Genomic DNA, 25,327 nt, shown 5'->3' on the forward strand with positions numbered 1-25,327 from the left:
ACATCCTTTGACTAGATACCTCGCACTAAGCACCTCTGGTTTCCTTTTTACGTTTCCCCGCACACGACCTATATGGACACACTACCCCCCCTCGACTCCAGAAACCATATCCCCGGGGACCCTGCCCCGAGGAGGAAAGACGAGTAAGAGGTAAGTAAAGGACTTATGAACCCATGTGTTTGAATATGCGCGAATGCTGTCTCCCCCACCCCCTTTTTCCTCCCTCTGCAGGTTACATCAGAGATTACAGCCGAGGTGTGGCGAAGATCTGAAGCCTTGCCATGTCTAATACACGAAGCGGACTAGCGCCGCAAGGTGGTGTCTAAGCACGCCTGCAAACTACTCACGTATCGAACAAACCCGGAAAATTAGCGCAACCTGATAAAAAGTGATCACCCTTAAACCAGACCGGACGAATGAACCCATGTCACGTATGATGCGAAACTGTGAGGGAATGTGTGTGTGTGACTGAGGCGTCGACCCAACTGGTCGAAGGACCGAGAATGCGAGAAGTGCGACAAAATGGTACCTCCTTTCTTCTTTCCTTTTTCTCAAGGCACGTCCCCTCTACCCTGTCTAATGCTCAAACTGCATGATTACAAGATTCTAACGCAGACCCGTGAATGCCCTTTACTGTGTAATGCACTAAATAGCCTTTCTTGAAATACACCGCCACCCTCTCTGTCGCACGTATACTATTTAGCCTGCCGTTGCACTCTCTCTCTCTCTCTCTCTCTCCCTCTCTCCCTCTATTTTTGCACTCCCACTCTTCCGAGTGATTAGCCCCGAAATTGGCAGATTGCCACCCCTAGCACACCACCTAATTGGCTTCAAATACCGTCAGTATTTGCACAAAAACTTGTCTTTAATACAATCACCCCGAGGCCGCGTCATTACCTCTCCTTTTCCGCTAGAAGTCAATAAACCGAGGTTGGGCCGTAAGGGAAAGGACAGGTAAGACGACAGAGGTTCCCTAATCTGGCCCGAAATAAGGGAACTACATGTCGACGGCTCCTATGGTATAAAACAAGGACCTCAGAATACGCGACCCTCCCCTCCCCGAATTGTCGCAATACCCAAACCAGAAAAATGATCACCCCTGTTACCCCCCCTGTATCAGCCGCCCAAAAACTGGAATTATGAAACTACCCCTCATTTCCGGTTGTGAGAGATGGGTCGATTTATGCCCTTACCACAAGTTTCCTATGTCCCTGGTTGTTCCCCATAAAACCCCTGTCCCTCCTAATTAAGTAATCGGGCTGTAAAAGGTTACGTAGGATCCAGAGTGATGTTTTACAAGGTTAACAGACTAGTCCAAGGTAAAGAAATCATCGAAATGAACCCCGTAGTAGTTGAAAGGCAGGATGCATCGATAGAAAGGAAATGTTTAGCCATGTTCGTCTCTCAGCAAAATACCTGTGTAGTACTATGTTGACGACTCACAGTACCCTTTGTAAATGTAAAACTCTAGAGAACGGCATATCTTTGCCAGGTTCGTCTCACGAAGGTGGGTCACTATCAGATGAACTGTCGTGACTGTAATAAATAATTGTAAAGGAAAGTCATAGTAAATCCAACAGGCCCGTCACCGGTCATTCATATGCCAGTTGTGAACACTAATATAACGGGCATTTTTCATTCTTTGCCTGGAGCTGGGAGAGAAATAGACTTTTTGATTATCTTCATCTGCAAATTCTCTAAAGACTGTCTTTTCAAACTTGTTTAAGGGTACTGCTGTTGGAGGAGAGAAGGACCGGATGTGGGAGCACGAGGCCTGACTACAGACTAAGGAACACCTGCGACATTAGCCAAGGCGAGACCACGACAGAAAAGAGCTGCAGGACGAGGCACTGTTTTCGACAACATGAGAAGAAAGGGTCGACCTGATGCCCCTGCTCGATGTCCAGTGTCTGTCGACAAGTCCCCGCTCTCTGAATTCGGTCACACGCCCGCCTATTTGAAGTCTCTCGTTCCCCTAGTTTGTTCCTAATTTGGCCTTGCTCCATCCCCCTTTTCCTCTGACCTACCCTATGGACTGTTTTGTACGCTCTTCTTCCATCTGAACTTTCTGACAAACACCTCAAAGGACACAGGGCGAAAAGGACCTTTCCGACCAGTAACGCGAGGAAAGGGTCGTGCCCTGCAACGCAGAACTTAGAACAGAGCTGGACTTGTAGCTCCACCGCCGGTGCTCAACAGCGCCAACGAAAGGCAACAAAGAATGATGAGAACTCGTTAAACTTCGAACATTTGACATCCCCAATCGCCGTTTCTGCTAGACCTCATTTCTCTCCCAGCCGCCATCGTATTGATCATGCTCCAATCCGAACCTAATATATATGTAATAACCTGCCAGTATGAAATATGCTTGCTGCTCTCGCTACAGAATCGTTTTTGTATTGCATTCCTATGACTTTCCTGTTAAACAAATTGATCAAAGTTTATCAAATAGGCCCACCTCCTAAAAACTAGAAATGTTAAAATGTATTGTTTACAACTCTTTTTCATCTAGGGTTCCTACCGTTTTCTTTCTCATGCCCACCACAATAGAACCGAGTAGAAAATGAGCCAGCAAGATGTCTTGAATATGTTAAAGGGAGGACTGTTGAAAATTAGTACGTTTTGGTGAACATTATCTGCGCCATCTTGCCTCTTCCCCTGATGCCACACTTTTGTCGTGCGCGCCCGCCATTTTTTTAAGATGCCCCGATCAGAGCGAACCCTTTTGCATGCTGCTGGCCCCTGACATAGCCCTTCGCCTTCACTAAGCCTGCACGCTGACCACCCCCTGCTTGCACCTGCCTTGAGTCATAAACCCCTCTTCGGCGCTGCTCTGCCCCAGGCCCTCATCCTGTTCCCAGCGCGACACCTCCCTGCTTCCCTTTCACGATCTCCGGCCCTTAGATGCAAACCCCTTTTTCCCCGTGTGCCCGTTTTGTCTTCCCCGTTCCCAGGCCGACACCCAGCTCTGCCGATACCATTCCTTGCCCCTCCCCGTACAATAGAAAGCTTCCCCCATCAAAGGATCCCCGGGTTAATCAAAGCCCCCACCCCATGAGATCCGATCAAAACCCCCCACATTCCGTGAATCGGCGGAATATCCAGCTGCGTGATACTCATCACCTGTTGTGACTAGGGTGGGGACTTCAACTGTAAATGTGTGTGGGAACGGGCCCAAAGGGGATTTCCGGGAATGTCTTTTCCATACATCAAAGCTTTAACATGAATGTGTAATTTACAATAAAGTCATAAACCAGGGTATAAGAGGCCAGGCCTCAGAAAAGTATCTAGAGCACCTCAGAACGATACCTTCTGTCCGTTTCGTTGTGTTCTCCTCCGGAGAGAATAAAAACCTTGTTTCCTGCTTTCCAGTCTCCAGCGCCTGCCTCTTCATTGATTAAATAACTAGAGGGTCACAGAGGCAATACCGCCGGGCAAATATCGATTGCCCCCGACCCGCCTCAGGTTTTTACAATAGCCTAAAGACGCTCTTGTGTGTCACTTCTAAAAAATGGATGCAATAGCTGCATGTACTGAAAGGAGGCCGTGCCTCATTTCAGCTTAAAGTGTGCCCTGATCAATGAGTAAACATGTGCATTGCCTTCCTATTCGCACAAGAACTAGCGCAACAAAGCAATGCAATCCGAACGGTTTGCTTTAAAAATCAGTCTTGCTACGCTGGTGGGAGGTAGGAGAATAAAAGGTCCGCATCTTTTATTCCCAAGCCATATAGGCGTGTATGGCAAAACACTAGGAAGACTGAAGCGGTATCAGGGAAATATCAGTTGCCTCACTTTTAATTATTTTTTTCTAAGCATCTTTTCAAGACTGAACATCTGCTTTAGACCGTGCCCCCACAAAATGCCCAAGTCTGCCCTGTTATGATGCCACCTCCCTTCAAGAACACACAACCCCACCCCCTTGTTTGCCAACAAGTGCTGCCCTGAGGGAGCTCGAGCGGGGCTCGCGAGCCGCCCTGGGGGGGCGCTGCACGGTGACGTCACCCAGGCGTTTATTGGCCAGGGCCTGGGGGGCGCGCGGCAGCCCTCCCTGCCTCCGCTGAGCCGCGGGGACAGCCTCCGCCTCGCGCCTGCCTCCGCCGCCGCGTCAGGACCGCAGCAGCGCCAACACCCGGAGCCCGGATTCCAGGAGCATGGCATCGAGGAGGATGGAGACCAAGCCAGTCATAACGTGTCTCAAGACGCTGCTCATCGTCTATTCCTTCGTCTTCTGGGTGAGTCCGGGGCCCCCGGCGGGGCTCTGCTCGCGGCGCCCTCGTGCCCCCTGCGCTTTGGCATCGGTGGGGGCTTGTTTCGTGTATAAAGGGGATCTTGTTATTTGATTAGGAGATTGCATCCGCGCGCCCCCCTCCTTGCCTCTGCATCAGAGAGACGTGAGTCTGCTGCGCGCGCGGAGCTGGAGTCTGCTGGTGGTGCACCGGCGGCTGCTGCGGGCACTCAGTGCCTGTCAGAGGGAGGCTGTCAGTCTGTCTGCAGAAGAGGGGGCGACATACCACCTGCTCCCCTCGTTCATGGCCGAGGAAGGGATACGAGACCCTCGGTCATGTCCCACGAGAGAGGGAGGCTGCCTGCCTGAGCAACGGCTGTACTGTCTGTGACATTCATATCAGTCCCTTAGGGTGGGAAATGTGCCCCCTCGACTCAGTCCATGCCAGGTGGAGACCGTCTGCTTGGGGAATGTTTGCACTGACTGTCCGAAGGAGGGATATGTGTCCATCGCCACCTGACTGTGAAATATATGTGTCCCTCGTCCCTGATTTTGGAATATGTGCCATGCGTCCCTGTCAGCCTAAAAAGAAGACCACCCACCGTGTAATGTCTGTACTAACTATGTGAAGGAGGGGTATGTGTCCCTCACCCCTACCTGTGGGACAGGTGCCCCCTCCTCCCTATCCCTCCCAGGCAGGCACCCCCTGACTGGGGAATTAACACACTATCTGAGCCTTCCATATGTGCCCCCCGTCCCCTAGTCTGGGATATGTGTCCCTCTTTCCTGACTGTGGAATATGTGTCCCTCGTCCCTGTTAGCCTCCGATGGAGACCGCCTCCCCGGGGAAGGTCTGAACTGGCTGTACGAGGGAGGGATGTTTGTCCCTCGCCCCTGATTGCTGTGGGATATGTGCTTTCTCCTACCCAATTCTCCCCATTAGAGCCTGCCTGCCTGGGGAAAGTCTGCCCTGGCTGTCTGAGGAATTAATATGTTTCCCTAGCCCCTGTCCATCCCACAGGGTGCTGCCTGACTGCGGGAATCTGTGCACCAGCTGTCAGGGAGGGTTATGTGCCCCCGACGGTCCCCACTGTGAAAGGCATATCTGCTCCGCGTCACTCCCTGCGCGAGGGATATATCTTATGCTCGCCTCGCTGCTGACAGTGAAAGGGATATGTGCCCGTCGTCTGTCTCTCTGTCGGAAGGAAACTGCCTGAGTGGACAATCTCTACCACAGAGGGGTAGCTGTTGTTTGTCCTTTTCTTTACCCAGGGGAATCTGGTACCTGGAGAATGTCTGCAGTGGCTGTGTCTGGGGAGGGACATGTTCTCCCTCGCGCCCATCCCTGGCAGAGAGAGACAGGCCGCCTCGGAGAATCTCTGCTGTAGATGTGTGTGAGAGAGCAAGTCTTACACTTCATACACTATGCCTGCCTTCCAGAAACGACAAATTCTGCCATTGCCCCTGCCTGTCACAGGGGTATCTGCACCTGTCACTAACCCCGCCCTTCTAGAAATGAGAATCTACCACTGCCCCTACCTGTCACATAGGTAGGGCGGGCCACCTGTCACCAACCCCGCCCTTCTAGAAATCAGAATCTACCATTGGCCCTGCCTATCACAGGGGTATCTGAACCTGTCACTAACCACGCCCTTCCAGAAACCAGAAATTCTACCACTGCCCCTACCTGTCACCGGGATCTGCACCTATCACCCGTTCCTTCCTATCATTCTAGAAGTCAGAATGCCTGTCCCTATTACTGCCCCTTCATTTCATGCGAGGGGAATATCTGCCTCACGCGCCCATCCCATCTCCCCCAGCAGTCTGCTATAACCCCTGCCTGCTAAAGGACTATCTGACCCGTCAGGCCTGCGAAAGCAGTAGCTGCCCTGCCCCTATCCACCCGTGAAAGACGATATCTGTCTGCCCCTGCCTGTGTCTGAAAGCAAAACATGCCTCTACCTACCTCTGGAGGCCTAGCAGGGACTCTCTTCCTGAATTTGCATTCGAAAGTCTATAGCTGGCTATGAAAATAAACCACTGCCCCCGCGGCCTACAAGAGTGGCAATAACCTGCCACTCGCGATTGAAATAGGGTACCGGGGATGCCAGGGTGGTACCAGCTCTACCAAAGAGATGCGATGCCCCTGCCAAACGAAGAAGAGCTCTCTGCTCGCCCACCCATTTATAAACAGAATATCCACCCTGCTTCCCAGAAGGAATTGCTAAGGTTTTTTGTGACCTGCCTGAAAAAGTGCAAAATTGAACACCTTTGCCCTCCTTGTGAAAAGGGTGTCTGCCTCTGTTAGTGAAGAGAGCTGCCTACCAGGCCGTGGAAAAGGAGATGCATGTATGAGTGTGTCAGTGTAGAAATATGTTACTGTCGTGTCCAAGTAAGTAACACTGTCACTCCCAGGCAGGACAGATTCCCCTTTCCCAAGGCAGACAGCCAACAGGGCAGATTTGCAATTTTCCCAGACAAACAGGGAAGATTTGCCTTTTTTCAGGCAGAGTGGGCAGTTGTATCTTTCCTTCGACCAACAGGGTAGATTTGCCCTTTCCCAAACAGGCAGGGCAGATTTACTATTTCCCAAACAGGCAGGGCAGATTTTCATTTCCACAGGCAGACTGGGCAGATTTCCATTTCCCTAGACAGGCAGGACAGATTTTCATTTCCCCAGACAGGCAGGGCAGATTATCGATTCCCCAGACAGACAGGGCAGATTTCCAATTTCCCAGACAGGTAGGACAGATTATAATTTCTCCAGGCAAACGGGGCAGAATTCCATTTTCCCGGACAGGTAGGACAGATTATAATTTCTCCAGGCAAACGGGGCAGATTTCCATTTCGCCAGGAAGGCTCGGCAGATACCGCTACAAGCCTACCTTCCAGCGGACATGTCTGACCCAGCCTTCCAAAGCGAATCTCTGCTAGAACACTGCCCTCTAAAGAGATTATCCACCTCTTGAATCCGTTCTGATCCCCTGGTTATAAAACCAGATCACCTGCCGTCGAAAGAGAATCCTCTCCCTGCCCTACCTGCAAGAGTGATTCACAGCCCCAGATATGTCCCCTGGCAGATAAAAACATGTTTGTCCCTCCCATCATGGCTAAGAAATGAAAGTCACTCTCCGCCTGCCTGTGAATCAAGTATCCCGCCTGCACGTGAAGGGCACCCGTTGTGCCAGTGAAAATATCTGCCGTCTGTGGCAGTCACGACAGAGTATTTACAACCCTCCAACATGTCTTCAACTGCGTTACTGAGGAAGGGGGGCGCCAGGCGCGCCTTGGTTGTTGGCAAAGCATGATCACGTCCCCTGCTGCAGTAGTTCTGCCAGCCTGCCTCACAATATGTGCACATTGGTTGGTGGTGATTTCTTCTCTGCAATGGGTTGCGTTCGAGTTTGGATGGAGGCGGGGCAAAGTGTTTGGGTCTCTGAGTCATTAGATGACACCTGGGCCCTTTTAGAAAAACACGTAATCCTGCTCTTCGTGTATTGGTGAACCACAGGGCCGGACTGGGAACTGAAAGCAGCCCTGGCAAATTTCTGAAAACCAGCCCCCGTCCGGTGGGTAGCGAGCGAGCGCAGCGAGCGAGCTCGACCGCTACTAGGGGGGTTTGGGGGGGTTCTCCCCCCAAGAAAATTTTGGAAAACGACAGACCAAAAGGGTGCCTTTTACAGCACATTTTTCATTACATATTCAATTGAATCAACTTTCAAAGTACAGTAAATAGTAGATGATGACCTTAAAGAGCACCAGGTTGGCCACCCAGTCAAATGTACCCATAGACTTCCTTTCAGAGAGCATCAAAAATAGACACAAGTAGTGAATCAGAGAGAGCAAAGTAAAAGTGAGACCAACCCCCACATGGTGTGTAGCGAGCAAGCACAGTGAGCAACCACAACTAGAGGGAGTTTGGGGGGTTGAACTTGTCCCCCCCCCCAAGAAAATTTGAGAGACAGAAAGGCCAAAACAAAGCATTTTTCAACACATTTTTCATTACATATTAGATTGTATTAACTTTTAAAGCATAGTAAATTGTCACTCATGTTGTCACAAATTAAGCACTGATGTGATGTCGCATATGAGCACACAGGCCACTGACGGAGGCCAGAAACTGTGGAAATGTCACACATAAGCACCAAGGCACTGACCCAGGCCTGGTCACACCACCAGGCCCGTAAGCATGTAAACGTCACATATAAGCACCCAGGCCGTAAGCATGGAAATGTCACACATGAGCCTCCAGCTCCAGGTCACTGAGGCCAGCAACTATGGAAATAGCACACATAATTAAGCACCCTGGCCTGAAAGCATGGGAACGTCACAAATAAGCACCCAGGCTGACAGAAGGCATGGAAATGTCACCCTAGCCAGAAAGTTTGAAAAATTAACACAAAGCCCTGGCCTTGACATGACACATCTTTAAATAGCCTACTTAAGTGGGTGGCACAGTAAGTGTTGCAGGCCCACTAACAACATTTAATGTACAGTCCCTGGGTACATGTAGAACCACATTTCTAGGGACTTACAAGTAATTTAAAATTGCTAATTTGGTGTAAGACAATTTTACCATGTTTGAAAGGAAAGAGAGCAAGCACTTTAGCACTGGTTAGCGGTAGTAAAATGCACTGAGCCCTAAGAGCCAATAAAAATGGCCTTTTTTAATGCAATAAAGCAGATGAAACCGGATTTTAATTTAGAGGAATCTGAGGCCGACAGAGACTTATCTAACCATGTCTCAGCAGTCAGTATGAACAATATGTATCTAAAAAACCTTTTACATGTGCTAATGGCGCTGGGACTTTTTCTGTAGCTTCTCCTTTTCCGCCCAGCTGTTTCAACATCTACAACGTGCTCATCTGTAATTCACATGCAAACAGTGAACGGTCATTGGGGTATGGGCGACATGCCGGAAGATATCGACTGGCTTCAAAGCTGTACCACACCCTGATCATGGAGAAGATCTCAGTTACAGTAAACCACCAGCTGCAACAGTTTGAGAAGCAGTAGGGCCCCTGCGTGAATTTTCTCACAAATGCATTTTGAGAACTCTCTTGCCAGATATATCTATGAGTGATGCACCTCACAGACCTGGGTTACTGTACAATGGTGTACCTGGACCTGCTCCTAAAGGGCAACATGGATCCTTTATCAAGCTTATGAGTGAACAGGACATCTTTCTTGTCATCTCTCTATACTGTCTCCTCCCAAATTTCAATTATTCACCCCTTTCCTTTCCCTTCTCCCCAGCATTTCCTGGCTTTAATGGCGTCACTGGGTTTTAGATACAACACTGGCCTTGTAACCATAACATACATTATCAGTACAATTCAGTGATCTTGTGTGTGGGGGGGTCGCAGTGGTGGGCATTTACTGTGGTACGGTAAATATGGTCCCATTCTCAACAGATCAGTATTACAATTATTCAGAGATAGCAACAAGATTGTTGAGCAGGCAATGCAATGCAAACTGTAATGGGAACGTTTTGAAAAGTTAGGTAGAAACTACAACGCGGAAGGCCGGTGTTATTTCTACAAGGCTGCGGTTTTTCTGCTACTGTACGGTACAATCAATGCCTCTTAAGTGATGGATGTGGTCTGGCCTCAGGCTCTCCTTACTGCATCATGATGGTTTATTTATACCATTTTGGAGTGAGTCAGTGTAAAATTGCTGAAGATTTCGCGTATTTGTTTGATTACATATTTGACTGCCGGCCTCAGCGAGGTAGCAGTACTGATGAGATAAACAACAGTGCGGAAATAGAAGCCACTGTTTCGGGGCAGATCACAGATTATCTTGTTGAATCAATCAATGTGCTGCATCAACATGTACAACCGCTTAAAAAGATGCAGCGTATAGAAGTGGCATATCATATGCGGTCCCTCCATCCCTCCCCTTTAGGTACTGCTGTGCAGCACCAGTACTCTGAAACAATCTGAATATTGCGTGTTATTCCAGTCGCTCTTGCGGTTATTCTAGGTGTAGAAACAATAAAAAATGTTAACTAGCTACTGAGCGCACAGCAAGTAAAATGAGTTGCTATCTGAAGCGCCTGGAAGATTACTAGGAGAGTTTGAATTATTTATGCTGCATGGAATCTCAAATTATGTGTCATATTATTCGATGAAATAAGCATTGGCTTTATTATGTAAATACATTTACATTTCCTCATTCAGGAGAGAGCGGAGTTCTATACAGAGCACACGGGCACCTTAAGAAATAGCTCTGGAATAAAAGGTTTTATTTGCTCATTGAGTCCCAGTTATGGGGAAACGGATATGTTATGTAACTTAAGGCTAATTTGATCTTGATTAAAGAGGCAACTACTTAAAACTGCCTCATTTAAGATGTATTTAAATCCAGAAACTAGGGGCCATGCACGAATAAACAGTTGCTTTCTATCGCGGTTTCTATCGTGCTCATTAAGAAATAACTCCTCAGGCCGCCTAGCTCAGTGCATTTATTTGTATAGCGTGTGTGGCAACTGTGGCACTCGGAGACACGTTTAGGATTTTAGCTCTTTGACCTTTCAAAAGAAAGTTGGACACATTTGGGGTTCTTTTCGGGTGCACTTTCGAGATACCGGCAGGTTACTTGGAGAAGTGTCCAATAGCAATTGGTTTCATCATGACAAAGATACCTTTACTGGAAAAGTATTACTTCTTTCCTCCCCTTTAACATTGAAGAGGACTATTTCAGCTTTAACTTGCTGGTATAGAAGCGACGCAGAATGCTCTGGGGAAGCACCAGTGCACTGTGGGAAGCACTTACTGCCCCACAGGGCTCAGCATCCCAGAGGAGACACAGAATGCCCAGGGGAAGCACCAGTGCACTGTGGGAAGCACTTGCAGACCCACAGGGCTCAGCATCCCAGAGGAGACACAGAATGCCCACTGGAAACACCAGCACACTGTGGGAAGCACTTACTGCCCCGCAGAGAAAGGGGGGCTGACAATGCAACCAGCGGGACTTTGGTACTTACCTAAAGAGCGGTAGAATCTCGCTAAAACCGTAGAACGGTCCTGACCAATGTTCCCTCTAACTTTTTTCATTTGTGTGCGGCAGTGTATGGTCTCTGTGGACCGCAGCCAAAGCTATGTGCACCAAGTATCCGACCATGCATGCGAGTGCAGCAACAAATAATCAGTGCAAATACTACTCTAAGCTTTTACTTAACGTGAAAAGAAAGTGCATTTTCACACATGCAGCACCATATGAGGGGTCTTAAGTCAGATTTGAAATTTAGATATGCATGCCATGGTCTTGATGGACAGTCCGTCTAAAGAAATGGCAAACCATGATCGCCCCACAAAAAGCACTGGTTGAAGTGAGCCAACCCAAAGCTCTCTCTCTGTATTAATTCTGGTAAATCATAGAAACTGCCTAATAGTGCTTATTCACCTGGATAGAGCTCATGTTATTGGCCTTACACATCAGTCTCTGTGGTATGTGGAAAGGCCAAGGTTTGGAGTGCATGTAGTCTTGACACCTCTAGGACACATTGACAGGCACTGTACGAAACTAGCATGGCACTCTGCCTCAACTCCAGAGCTCTCAATCAAGTCCTGCCATAAAAATGCACCCACAACTTCTTTTCAATCACCTGAATGCAACTCAGTTCACAGTATGCACTGTACAAATCATATGCTGCATAAAAGAAATACCTATTCACATCTTATGGAAAAGCAAATCCTCTTAGGAAACTCATGATGAAATACAATGTGAAGCATCCATATACTGCTATGTATTTTGTTTTAAATAGTCTTTTAATGGGGTGACAGAAGCCATGAAGCAGCGCACAACTGTTGCCCATAACAAAAACCGAAGTTAAGGGGCCATAAAGCCTCTTGTTATTGGAGTATCCTGGCTGGGAGCCTCACACCTAGATGAAATGGATTGGAAACAAAAGATAGATAGATAGATAGATAGATAGATAGATAGATAGATAGATAGATAGATAGATAGATAGATAGATAGATAGATAGATAGATAGATATCTTACTACCCCTGATGAGGCGTCAAAGCACTTTTCGATTAGTGGTGGGTTAGTATAAGAAAATCAGTAAATATATGTTATTTTGAGTGGTGGACATTTGAGTCTGTTTGATTGAATAGGATAATGGAGAGATGGAGAGGGAATAGTCTAGAAAGTGTTATTTAGGAGATCACAGCAGTGAGATGAGGATTGTGAGGTGTAAAAGGACAGATGGAGGTGGGACGAGTCTCTGGAAAGGGATTAGGGAAATCACAGTAGTAAAATGAGGTTTGGCATACATGAGCGGTGGATTCAGAAAGAATTGTTTGGGACATCATAGAAGTAAAGTAAGGTTTCCTTAAAGTGAATATATTGAAAACAACATCAAAACATACTTCAACTAATTACGCTTTCAAAGTCTCTGCCCGTCCTAAAACCCATAAAATGTTTTAGAAATAAACTCAATGAAAGAAATTCAACACTGGAATTTACGTGCTTTTACGCTGTGAACAGAACAAAATGTACCCCCATGTTAAACCGACCCATGTGCATAAACCAATTGTGACAGCTTAATTTGATAACTCAATGGTGCACAAAATAAACCGGTCATTGATTACCAATTTTTAACACTGCAAGTGACGCTACTTCATTCAAACCATGCAGTTTAAATTACACATGTGACTCTAAAGGATATACAAAACATAAAAAAGACCAATCGAAATTATGAAAAAAGGAAAGAAACGTTCAGATACACCCTGCACATCAGCACATCATACCCATTAATGAATCAAATGTGCTATGATAATAGGATATTAGCATAAAATTCCTTGAATAACAATTGTAGACACTAAAATACTGAATAAATATGATGAGAAATAATAATTGGCAATATGAAATATTTAACAACCAAATTTCGTTCAAATGTTGACCTTGACATTAACAAAAACAGTACTCTGTAAATCACGGTTCAAAGCTTTGATGATGTAAAGATAACTCCCACTGATGGACTAAGTGCAACCCAGTATTTCCAAGAGGCCTCCGTGATGGCATTTTCCTTGTTTATTCCGTCTTCTCTTCCAGAGAATGTAAGAATTTCAGATTTGTTGGTCTCCTGGTATTTACACAAAATACAATTTAAATACCACTATTTTGTTTTATTTCTTTCATAGCGCTTTAGCACTACAGAAGTGGTAAAGTGCTATAAAAGAAAAAGCTAAATAGTGGTATTTAAAATATTTGTGTACTTTTATGTAAAGTGCTCTGACATCCTACATTGGGATGGAAAGTGCAACAACTCATCCCAATGCAGGGTATCAGAATGCCTTACATCACACGACAGTCTTTTCATGAACATTTGCAGTTATCTTTATCTTTCCAGGAGCAGCGAGTGGAACAACTGAAGCCCACTCGTAAATCACGCCACAAGGAGAAAGCTTTTTTTAAAGAAAAAAAAAGACAGACGTGCTCTGCAAGTAAAACGTAGTGCAATGCAGATTGTGTGGCCTGTTAAATATATTTTGCGATTGTGAAAGCGCATCATGCTTTCAGACTGCGCGGCGCTGCTATTGGGTGACTTTTTAAATCTATTAGTGTTTATGAAAGTGAGACAGCAGCGCTGTCTCAAAGCATGATGCGTACTTTCATGATCACCAAGATATTTTGCATCATTTGTTTCACAAACCCTGCAGCCACGTCCCAATTACTAAATAGAATCGACTCCTGACCCAAACTGGATCGGAACTGGCAAAAAGTCGGTAAAACTGTGGAGGAGCATACAGCTTCTCCAATTGTCACGAAAGAGACATTCAGTGTCCTGGGGCCTGGAATGCGAAAAATGGACCAGCCTTTCCCTTCGGTGAGTAGTACATAGGAGGGATCTGATTGCAAAAATGTAAACCACACTCACCTGGCGGCGGGCGGCACTGGCAGACATTCGGCAGCAGGGACACTGGGAAAGGAAGGGCGGGGGTGCTAGAAATAATTAAGTTATGGAGCAGTGAGAGAAGGCCTCTCGTCACGGTCCTGCCCGAGCCCCAATGCGCATGTGTCACCTCCAAAAGCCGCGCCCGTCCCACCCCCAGCCCTAAAGGGGTTAACTGAGACTAAGAGCAGGCAGCGCAGACGTGGAGACGTGCGCACACGCGACCCACCCCCTAAAATGGCACTGCACTTTCTCCGATGTATTAGGTTAATTAAGTTGTGCGTTTTACCCGTTTTTCCACACGGAGCGAGGAGAGAGGCAGGCATGCAGTAAAGTAGTAAGTGACTACTACTGTCGTATCCCAAAAATCGGCCCCACCCACACCCAGCAACAAAACCGGCCCCCGTCCAAAAAAACGGCCCCCACCCCTGGCAGCCGACCGGGGGATTGCCCGGTGCCCGGCATTGCCAGTCCGGGGCTGGTGAACCAGCAAGGAAAGTGATGGGTGCAATGGGGAAACATCCTTTAACCTGCATGCGTTACAACGCATGTCTTTACCCCGCATTTTTTACTCCGCAAAAACGTTTACAATGCAAGGCTTTACACCGCAAACCATTACAACGCCCTAGTGGAGTTAGAATAGTAAATAGCGTTTTAATGGAGAACGTGTTGTAATGGATTGCATTGTAAAGGCCTGCGTTGTAAAAGTTATTGCGGAGTAAAAAATGCGAGGTAATGGCACACTTTGTAAATGCATGTGCAGTAAAGTGTCCTATTCGTGCAATGGTGGTCCAGTGTAAGGCACGTGATGTGTGCATTGGTAGCTCAGTTAAAGACACTCGATCTGTTATGTTATGTTAGGTCGATTTGTAACGCGCACTTAACACCCGAGGGGCATCCAGGCGCAGGAGTAGATAATGAGGCAGATCAGGCTACTGGTTGAACAGCCACACCTTAAGTTTCTTGTGGCACTTCAGTAGGGACAGGGATTTCCTGATGTGATGTGGAAGGTCGTTCGAGGATTTGGCGGTGATGTAGGTAAGAGAGCTTTGTCCTGATTTGCTTCTTTGGATGTGGGGTATCTGTGTGAGGTAGAGAGTGGCTGAGCGCAGTTGCTGGTGGGTTGGTGGAAGTCGAGGCGGTGGTTGAGGTAGGCAGGTCCAGTGTTGTTGAGGGCTTTGAATGCGTGGGTGAGCAGTTTGAATTGGCAGCAATTCTGAATTGGTAATCAATGTAGCTCTCTGAGGTGCGGCATGATGTGTGCGCTGCGGGACATGTTGAGGGTGAGTCTGGCTGAGGCATTCTGGGTGGTCTGGAGTTTTTGTATGAGTTGATTAGTGATGCCAGCATAGAGTGCGGGGGAGGGCAAAACAATTCTCATGTTATCTCGAGTAACTATAACATGTCCTGAAGTAACTTTAACTTGTGCCCTCACCATGCACTGCTAATAACCTCAAATATTACATCACTCATGACAAGTTCTGTGACTTCATTGATAACATCACTGCAACATCTGAAATTACATAATTGATGACTGCACTGTGCATGGCGGGGCGGGTGTTATAGTTACTTTAGGGCCCCTCCCACTTGCCCTTCATGGTTAGCTTGTTGTCCCGGCCTCCGCCCACCTCATCATGCCCTCTGTTGTCCAAGTCCATGCTTCTGCCCCCTCACTCCACCCCTGCATGGTCTGTTGTGCTACAATTGTTGCTCCCACCTGCCATGTATAGTTAGCTTGCGGCCCACACCCTGCTCTCCCCTCCCCTCTATTATCCGGTGTGTGCCGTTGACCTTTCCCTCCATGGTTGCTGCCACTTTCCCCCTGCTTGCCCTGCACAGTCTGTTGTGCTGCCACTGCCCCCCCTTCCATTATCTGAGTCCATGGGCCTATCCCCTTACCTCTTTCCTCCATGGTCCTTTCTCCATGCCCCAGCACCCTTTCTCTTGCCCATCGTGGTCTCCAGCACTGCCTCGTACCCCCGGCTGCCATATTAATCTAACTATAATACATATTTTCGCCATGCAGTGCTAATTACCAGGGGGTCTAACAGCCAAATTGAGAGGCTACACTGTCGATACTGAGTCAACAAGATCTCAAAATATCTTTACCGCACACACATAACGTATTAATAAGGATAAAGAAGGAAAAAAGGCTAACACTACATGCATAGAGGAGACCGGTACATCATCGATTATTAGTAAAATGGCTGATTAATCCACAACAGATTGTAAAGGGTTTCCATCAAATTAGAATCAATGATCAGTCCTATCATTTGGCCAAACCTTACTTTACCATCAAAAGATCAGTCATCATGGACGGTTTGTGTATTTGGTGGACCAAATCCTGATACAACAATAAGGTGCGGAGCTGAGTGTCCCACTGATCAGGGGACCAGCCTCATTTGCACATGGGTTTGGCCAATTGATAGGACTGATCATTGAGTCTAATTTGATGGAAACCCTTTACAATCTGTTGTGGATTAATCAGCCATTTTACGAATAATCGATGATGTACCAGTCTCCTCTATGCATGTAGTGTTAGCCTTTTTTCCTTCTTTATCCTTATTAATACGTTATGTGTGTGTGATAAAGATATTTTGAGATCTTGTTGACTCAGTTTCGACAGTGTAGCCTCTCAATTTGGCTGTTAGACCCCCTGTGTTTCGTGTGTTATACATTCAGTTGGTGCTGGGGATAAAATCAGGTGTGGGTCTTTAAAATATATATCCCTTGGACCCTATTTTAAATGGTTTTGTTTAAACTGCTAATTACCACACATATTACATCACTCATGACATCTTCTATGACATTATTGATAATATCACTGCAACACTTCCAATGAAATTATTGAGGTGTAAATCCGTTCAGCAGTTTTTGTGCATTTATTGCTCAAAAAGTTTGCATATATCACGTTGCAGCAGATCTGTGGGGGCCGACAGATCTGTTGGGATCTGATAGGCTGACACCACATTCATTGCACCCTAACCATGTCTTGCTAATTACCCCACATATTAAATGCCTCATGACATCTTCTATGACATCATTGATAATATCTCTGCAACATTTGAAAGGACATTATTGACAACAAAACTGTGCATGTCTGGGGGGGGGGGGGGGCTGCGATTTATAGTTACCCAAGGGCTTGAGTGATAGTTACTTGAGGTAATTATAACAACATATTTTAACTGGCATTTTCACAAAACTATGTCACTTTAACCTTTGTATTTTTCAGTATATATATATATATATATAGAGAGAGATATGCGTGTGTGTATATATTTATATATTTATATATGTATATATTTATATATAGATATGTTTTTGTATATATATATATATATATAGAGAGAGAGAGCGATAGAGAGAGAAATAGAGACATATATATACATCCCTATATATATATTCGATTCCAACTCCTGCCTGTCGGTCCTGGATACCAACGTCGATACAGGTACAGACCACAAGGAAAACGCTCAAGTCATATGCAAAAGGTGGTTTATTGTCCCCTCGTCTCCAGCATGACGCGTTTCGGCTACGTCACTGTAGCCTTGTTCACATGACATTAGGAACCAATAACAGTGTTTAAATAGTGTATGCAATCAGAGGCTAGTCATTACAGCGCATAGACATAGACAACACATTTTACATACTAAAGTGCATTCATGTACGATGTGGCAATCATATAAAAGTATATATAAAAGCAGTTAATTTGATAAATAGCTAATTCATAAATAACCATTTTCAAAGGTGATCCCATTATGTGGGATGTTATGTATCGGAATCAAGACCACATTTAAAAGGATTGAATATGCTAAAATTCATGACCACTACGTTATGCTAATGAATGTACAGCAAAATAAGAGGTTGATGATGCTCAAAAACTATGTTCTATGGAACAGCGCTGAAATTAAGACAGCCACAAAAGAAGGACTAAAAGTGCTAGTGCAAAAATATGTACAAGTGCAAATTAGTGCATAGTGCAAAATTGTAGTGAAACTTGGATAAAAAGATATAAAATCACCATATCGCATTACCAATGTATAAGTATAATATATATGTATGTTGTTTTTGATGACTTTTCTGCTGTTACTGAGTTCTGCTTGTTTATTGTGTTAGTGTTCCACATTTGTCACTGTATTGTCATGATCATTTACTTACCTGGGTTGTACCTAAAGTATACCTTGTTTAAGCAGAGAGGTGGTTTACAGCATTTTATTTCTCCTGCTTTTTTGCTTCCCCATGATGCAATCCATCAACATCTGTGTGTAGAAGGAAATGCTCACCTCCTCCACACAAACAGCCTTGCTGCGAAACCTATATTTTGTGGACCAAAGCTGTGAGTGACGTTCTTCTTCCACGCCACTATAGTGGTTTTCTACTCGCAGACGGTTCGGTAATGGGGCTATTTCACAGCCAATCTTGATTGTTGAGGACATGGGATGACGCACTGTGCCAACACTATCCTCATGCAATGTGGTTGTCAACCGCCATGGCCTGGGATGTGAATTTGCTCAATACAAATTGAAATAAAACCGCTGTAAGGTTGGGTTGCCTGGTGTTCCAGAGATACACCTGGCAAAGATTTCTAAATCACATGCAGTGTAATCTGGCAAAGACTGCATTTTGAATGGTGTTCAGTTGCAGTTTAACTCACATATGACCTTGTTACATTGATGACTGTTCTGTTACTATCTTACATGGTCATATTTCCAGCATTAATGGTTGTATGTGCACTCATGCTGTTCGTCAGCGAAACCTTGGAGTGTTTTGGTCTATGTATTTAAGTATGCATGTGGTTCAGCAGAAGGCCGAATCGCCGAAATGCGTCGTCTGTCTGTTTCTTTGTGCACTGATGGTGATTTGGTGATCTAATTAAAAATGAATCTACATGACCTCCAATGTGTGCCATTTTTAGTCTCCTTCAATGTGGAAATGAAAAAGATTTTATTCAGAGTATGTATGCATGTATGCATATGGTATTTCTATAGTGTGATCCTAAGCAAAAGGCAGTGAAGTGCTGAACATAGTCAAAGACAACCATAAACTCAATGAGAAATAGGAAAGGAAGCCAGGTTGAGGAAGGTTAATGCGTTGTGATGTAGTCTTTAAAGACATGAGTCTTCAACTCTTTCCTAAATTGGAGCAACGTTGAGGCGGTCCTCATGACTAGGAAGATGTTGTTGTGTGTATATGATGCCTGACTTGATCACAATTATTGTACTGTAAAGCGTATCAGCGTGAAAGATACTTTAATAAAGGGAAATTGATTGTCCATCAGAGAGAGGGTACTCCGGCATAAAAAGGCCTCACTCCAGCGCTCTGGCGACCAAAGTGCAGCAATGGCTACTTTCCACATGTAAATAACCTGTATGTCCGCCTCTGATTTTTTAAAATTCTAATTTGGTTTTGTAATGTGTTTTCTTTCCCTCTCAATTGGCTGTACTATTCCTTGCCTGAAGCTAGACATTCAGGTTGCTTGCTGCCTTATCTGGTTCTCATCTCTCCAGCTGCATTCCTGGGCATGCAAAGTGCGAAATTAAAAATGGCGCTTTTCCCACTCCAATGTTTGCGAAAAGAGTGTGGAATCAAATTCGGCTTAGAAAGTGGCTGTAGGAAATGAGCTTCTCATAACTGGTCACACACCCTACCTCTTTCGTGCTCATTCTGACTGAGCGGCGAGTTAACTTTGAAACAATGTTTTGGCCCAATTTCAAACAAGGGGGCCTGTGCAAATTGAGCATAGTGCTGTTTTTTCCCCTCCACAAGTTTCTCCAGGCAGTACCTGGATTACTTTGTATAGCTAAACACATTCACAAATGTGAATACCAACCATGTGGTAAAGCTTGTCGTGGAGACCATTTCCACACAATATTCCCCATCGCATATGGGAAAACTTGGAATGAGTGCACAAACTTCCCACAAACTCCCGGTCATTGTATTTTCTTCTGGTCGGTTTTTGCACCCAAGTTTACCGTGATGCTTGGAATGACATTGTTTGTTTGATCATTTTCAAACATTGCACCTAAAGGGTTGGCAAATGGACGTTTATGGCCTTCTCAGGAACTTAGATTATATAGAGTAATGCCTATGGTTTCTGGTCAACTTTTCTATCACAGGTACAGCCATGGTGGTTGAGTATACTCCATCATTGAAGGGTCCTTTTATCCATGATGGGAATGTGGGCTCCTCTGGTAGCACTCACACTGTCTGGATCCCAGTTCTTCTAGAATTTCTGTCTGAGTGCCTTCTGTGCGTTGTATTTTGCCAGGCAACGCAAGACTGTTTTTCAGTTTGAGTGTCCTTTGAATGATTTTTAGCTTTATATCTACAAGGTACTGTTTACCTATTTCCTTTAAGATGGACTAAAATTCCTGCTAGACAGTACTGTAATTTAAATGGATGAAGTGGATGCCCTAAAGTTGTTCAGATGCACCCTCAAGTTTACTTCTTTTGTTGTTAACTCTAGAAGTATTGTATTTGTTATCAAATTGTGCATTAAGGATACCCTGAAAATGGAAAGTATCAAGTTGCACAGAATAAAAAAAAAAGAAGTAAATTTCACACAACTAGTCAACGATAGGTATAGGACCCCTTCTGATTAAATACAGAGGGTGTGATCAAGGGTGTAGTATTGTGGGATGCAGTCTAGTGGTTGGGGGGTGGAGTCAGAGGGAGGAGCAGGAACAGGAGGAGCCGGAGAACAGGAACCAAGGACAGTTAGAGTATGGACAGGGTAGGAGCAAGAAGTGTGTAATAAAGCTCCAGTTAAGGTAACCCCACGTGTCTGTAGTTATTGTAGCTGGATGCTACAACTGCCGACGAGGGTGGGATAAGCAAGCCCACTGCGTGCAGAACCCCAAGAAGACACCCTGTCCCCTGCAGCGTCGAAAAGAGAAAGTCTGCTGCTGTAGGTGATGCTGCCAGCCAAAGGAGAGATAAATAGTAGGTGACCCTGCCCCTCCTGTCATTGTGGGAGCCCAGAGGGAGCCGCTACCACGAGCGCTGAAGCGCTCGAGAAAAGAAGAAGCCTTCGCGCCGAAAACGCGAGCTCCGCCTGATGCGTGAGCTTTGGCACGCTGTCGGCACCGGAGAGCGGGAACTCCGAAAGTGAGTTGGGAGCCTACCCCAACCCAACCTGAAGACTGTAGTGGCCAGAGAAGAGTGAATCCTGGGGTGGATCGCCCCACGAAGGTCTGCTGCTAAGCGCTGCTGAGCGCGCTGAAATTTGAGCCCGGGTGAGGTCCGACGTCGGAAAACCTCACCCCCGATGCGTGAGCTTTGGCACCTCACCCCCGATGCGTGAGACTTGGCAAGTCACCGCCGAGGACCCTGCAAAGTAAGGCGGGAGCCCACCCCAACCTCACCTGATTGTAGCAGTGACCAGAGGGAGCCAAATCTGGAGTATGCTGACCCTGCAAGCAACTGCCGGTGAGTCCCGTGTGAAGAATCAGGTTGAATGAAGAGAGAGAAAGTAGTGCCTGCAGATAACCACGGCGGCCATCTTTGAGTCAGGCAACTTTTGGGACATCCTCTCTGTGCAAACTGTAGGCGGCCATTTTGAGGTCAGGCGAGCTGAGTTTAACAACAAGCATTGGCGAACATAACAGAAACAAGCACTGGCGGAGAACAAACAAGCATTGGCAACAAACAAGCATTGGCGATAGAAATAAAACAAGCATTGGCGATAGAAATAAAACAAGCATTGGCGATAGAAATAAAACAAGCACTGGCAAACAAACAAGCATTGACACCGGAAGACCAAACAAGCATTGGCCAATCGAAGGAAACAAGCACTGTCAAGAACCAACAAACAAGCAGTGGCGAGTAGAAACCAACAAGCACTGGAAAAGCAAACCAACACACATTAGCGAGAAACAGCGAACCGGCACGAGCACCTCCAGAGGTGATGATGAACACACACCGAAGAGCGTAAAGGGGAGGAGCTACTGGACAGAACCGCACGAGGTTCAGAGGAAGGCAAGACTGCGAAGGACGGTCCCGGAAACAAGCACAACATACACGGAGGTGACTAAAGGACTTGCACTAGCCTCACCGCGGAGAAGGAGCCCTGCGACCGGCACAGCGCGGCTGGGTAGTGGACATCTCGGAACGCAGGAAATCCAAGTTCTAGTCACTGGCGCATACGGTGGTGGTTGCAAGGATTAGTAACGCCCCAGCAGATGACCAGACCCGAGGCCTTGACCAAAGAGGATTAACTCAAAAACAACTACGAGAAGCCGAGTGAGCAACCCGCCTGAATACAACCAATCAGAACCCTCTTCTCATGGCGAAGGAAGAAGTAGCATACCGACGCAACCCGTGCTTCAGAGCACCACCCCCAGGAATGCAGTATGATACCTGGAGTCTGTGTCTTGAACAGAACCGATGGCTGGCGACATTGGGTGACTTCCTGGATGCCAATGGTGAACAAAGAGAGAGGAAATGTCTAATGTTGCTCCTCCATTTGGTGGGTCCAGAGGGCCGATGCCCAATCGAAACATTTTCCAAAGAGGACACCGAAATCTATAAAAGACTCCAAGAAAAGCTATGTGCCCGTCTCTCCGCACAAGCGGAAGTGGATCAAGAGCGCATCGCTTTCAACACAGCTCGGCAGGAACCAAGTGAACCATTGCCAACCTTCATCTCTCGATTGCAAAACCTGGTGCAAGGCTGCCACTTCAACACCTTTACGAACGAGGACGCAGTTCGACTCCGGATAATTGAGGGCTGCGCAAACCCCGACACAAAGCTCAAGATCTTGCGAGGGAAGTGGTCGCTAGAAGAAATAATCAGGAAGGCTGAAATTGGAATGCACGTCAAGGCAAGAGACAAATCAAGGGACCCGAGTCTGAAGGCAAATTATCAAGTCGCCCGGACAGATGAAACTCGGAAAACAGACAAAACAATAAATAAAGAGAGGGAAGGCAGACCAATGAAAAGACAACGGGAAAGACACAATGACAAGGAATACTCTGAGTCAATCAGTCAAAGGACAACCTCAAGGAGTTCTTCACTCTCAGGGTATCATCCAAAGTCTGGCCAACGGGAGAGACACAGTGACAAGAAACACTCCGAGTCAATCAGTCAAAGGACAACCTCAAGGAGTTCGTCACCCTCAAGATGCCATTCAAAGTCTGACGAGGAGGGAGCGTCAAGTGGGACAGATCGCACCCCTGGACAAGATGGCAACTTACACAACAAGAGAGTAAGGAAGACAAACTATAGAAGGAAAGCTCAAAATGGTCAAAACTGGAAGTCAGCGCAGAACCACTTTTCGTCAAGTTGTGAAGATGAGTCTGAAGGAACATCATCCAGCAGGAGAACACATCACACCCACATCATGGGTATCCGAGCGCCAAACAAGTGGGAAGAAGAAATAGGTCGCATAAGACGAACCGACCCTCCCCATCAACGAACAGGAAAAGACCAACGCATCAATGACACCGGGGACAACGAAGAAACTGAGAAGACGTCGTTGACATGTGAGAAAGACAAAGATGGAAAATCTCAAGAGCAAACACAAAGAACAAGCACGTGGTTGCTGAACAACTTCTCGAATGAAACAATGCCAAAGACGAGTCGACGAAGGCGCCCGGAGAATCGTTTCAAAGACAACCCTGAGTCACTGAACAACACATCAAGGCCCACTTATTTCAGACATCCAGCACCCGATACACCCTCAAAGGAACGCTTCAAAAGGAGTATGGCCAGAAACTCCTCTGATTCAGAGAGCGCGTCCGTTCGATCCTGGAAGTCGACAAAAGACTTCTCTGACCTAGAAGGCACGTTTATGGCTAGAAACTTCTCTGGTTCAGAGAGCACGTCTGTCCGATCCTGGAAGTCGACAAGAGACTTCTCTGACCCAGAGGGCTCGTCTGTTCAATCCCGTGAGTTGACCGAGTCATGGTCCCGACAACAGTCATGGCGTCAACCACCCAAACGCACCATGGAACCAAAGGACATCCTTCACGTCAAGAACAATACGTCACACACTAAGGACTCTGAACACTCAGTCATGCCACAAGACAACCTGCCAGGTCAGTCACAAGCACATCTGGACCCAGATCAGACACCGTCACCCCTGAAGGGGTCCGCGAGGCTGACTCAAAGGACTTACAGAGGGAAAACAGAGACAGTGGACCCTGGTCACCGGACGGGAAGGGACCAGCCAGTCACTCCGCAAGGAAAACCGGACGCGTCAGTAAAGAGTGACCATCAGACGAGAGAGAAACATGCCTATGCACAGACGGCTCACGAGTCGGCCAGACAACCCGAGGCTGTGAATGAGTCATCGAATCAAGCCAAGACACTCTCCTCAGATAGCACCACACTGTCTGATATACATGACCCTGAATTGGAGGACAGTGTTGCCCTCAACCGGACAAGACAAACGGAAGTAAAAGCAGATGCGGGTACTCGGAAGAGGACCAGAACATTATTCACTCATGAAAGAGATCGAGCATCTGAACTAACAGTAGCTACACCACTGGAAGGAGACATACTGACCGCGGAAGGTGAGAGCAGACGGTTCACACGCAACGTGATCAAGAATGCCCCGATTAAGACAACAGGAAGATTGACCAAAGTCAAGCCCACCGCGGATTCAACACTACTGAGGCTTGAAGAACAGGCTGTCCGCCGACCTGTGTGGTGGATTGAAGAACTACGAACACTGAGGACATTAAGCTCATTTTGTTAAGAAAGGGGGAGATGTAGTATTGTGGGATGCAGTCTAGTGGTTGGGGGGTGGAGTCAGAGGGAGGAGCAGGAACAGGAGGAGCCGGAGAACAGGAACCAAGGACAGTTAGAGTATGGACAGGGTAGGAGCAAGAAGTGTGTAATAAAGCTCCAGTTAAGGTAACCCCACGTGTCTGTAGTTATTGTAGCTGGATGCTACAAAGGGGTCAGAGCACTTGTCACATGCAAGAAGCAGTGGAAAGTGCACAGGAAATGATCAGCTGTGGAATGCAAGGGTTCAATCTTCTTACCAATAGGTGAGAAGGGCATTGACTTGCAGAACTAGTTCAATATGTTGTATAAGGTTGGTCGCCAATATAGAAAACCTCCAGTTCTTTGTGAAAGGTTAATTTTTCCTCCGGTTACAAAGTAATTCCTGTTTCAAGCAGAATTATATGTACCTTTTCTGAAATTTTCTTTGATGTTTGAGGTCTGAGTTTTCACCCTTAGCATGTTTGTGG

At 46.5% G+C, this 25,327-nt stretch overlaps 1 protein-coding gene across 1 annotated transcript in view; it reads left to right on the top strand.

Annotated features, from left to right (window-relative positions):
• The first annotated feature begins 4,078 nt into the window (after positions 1-4,078).
• TSPAN7 (tetraspanin 7) overlaps positions 4,079-25,327 on the top strand; it is a 275,733-nt gene continuing 254,484 nt past the window's right edge. Inside the window, exon 1 of the mRNA XM_078658270.1 lies at positions 4,079-4,234. Coding sequence (XP_078514396.1) covers positions 4,154-4,234 — 81 coding nt within the window. The 5' untranslated portion in view covers positions 4,079-4,153. The remainder of the gene's footprint in view (positions 4,235-25,327) is intronic.

Source organism: Lissotriton helveticus, chromosome 8, assembly GCF_964261635.1.
Source record: "Lissotriton helveticus chromosome 8, aLisHel1.1, whole genome shotgun sequence".
NCBI classification, from domain to species: domain Eukaryota; kingdom Metazoa; phylum Chordata; class Amphibia; order Caudata; family Salamandridae; genus Lissotriton; species Lissotriton helveticus.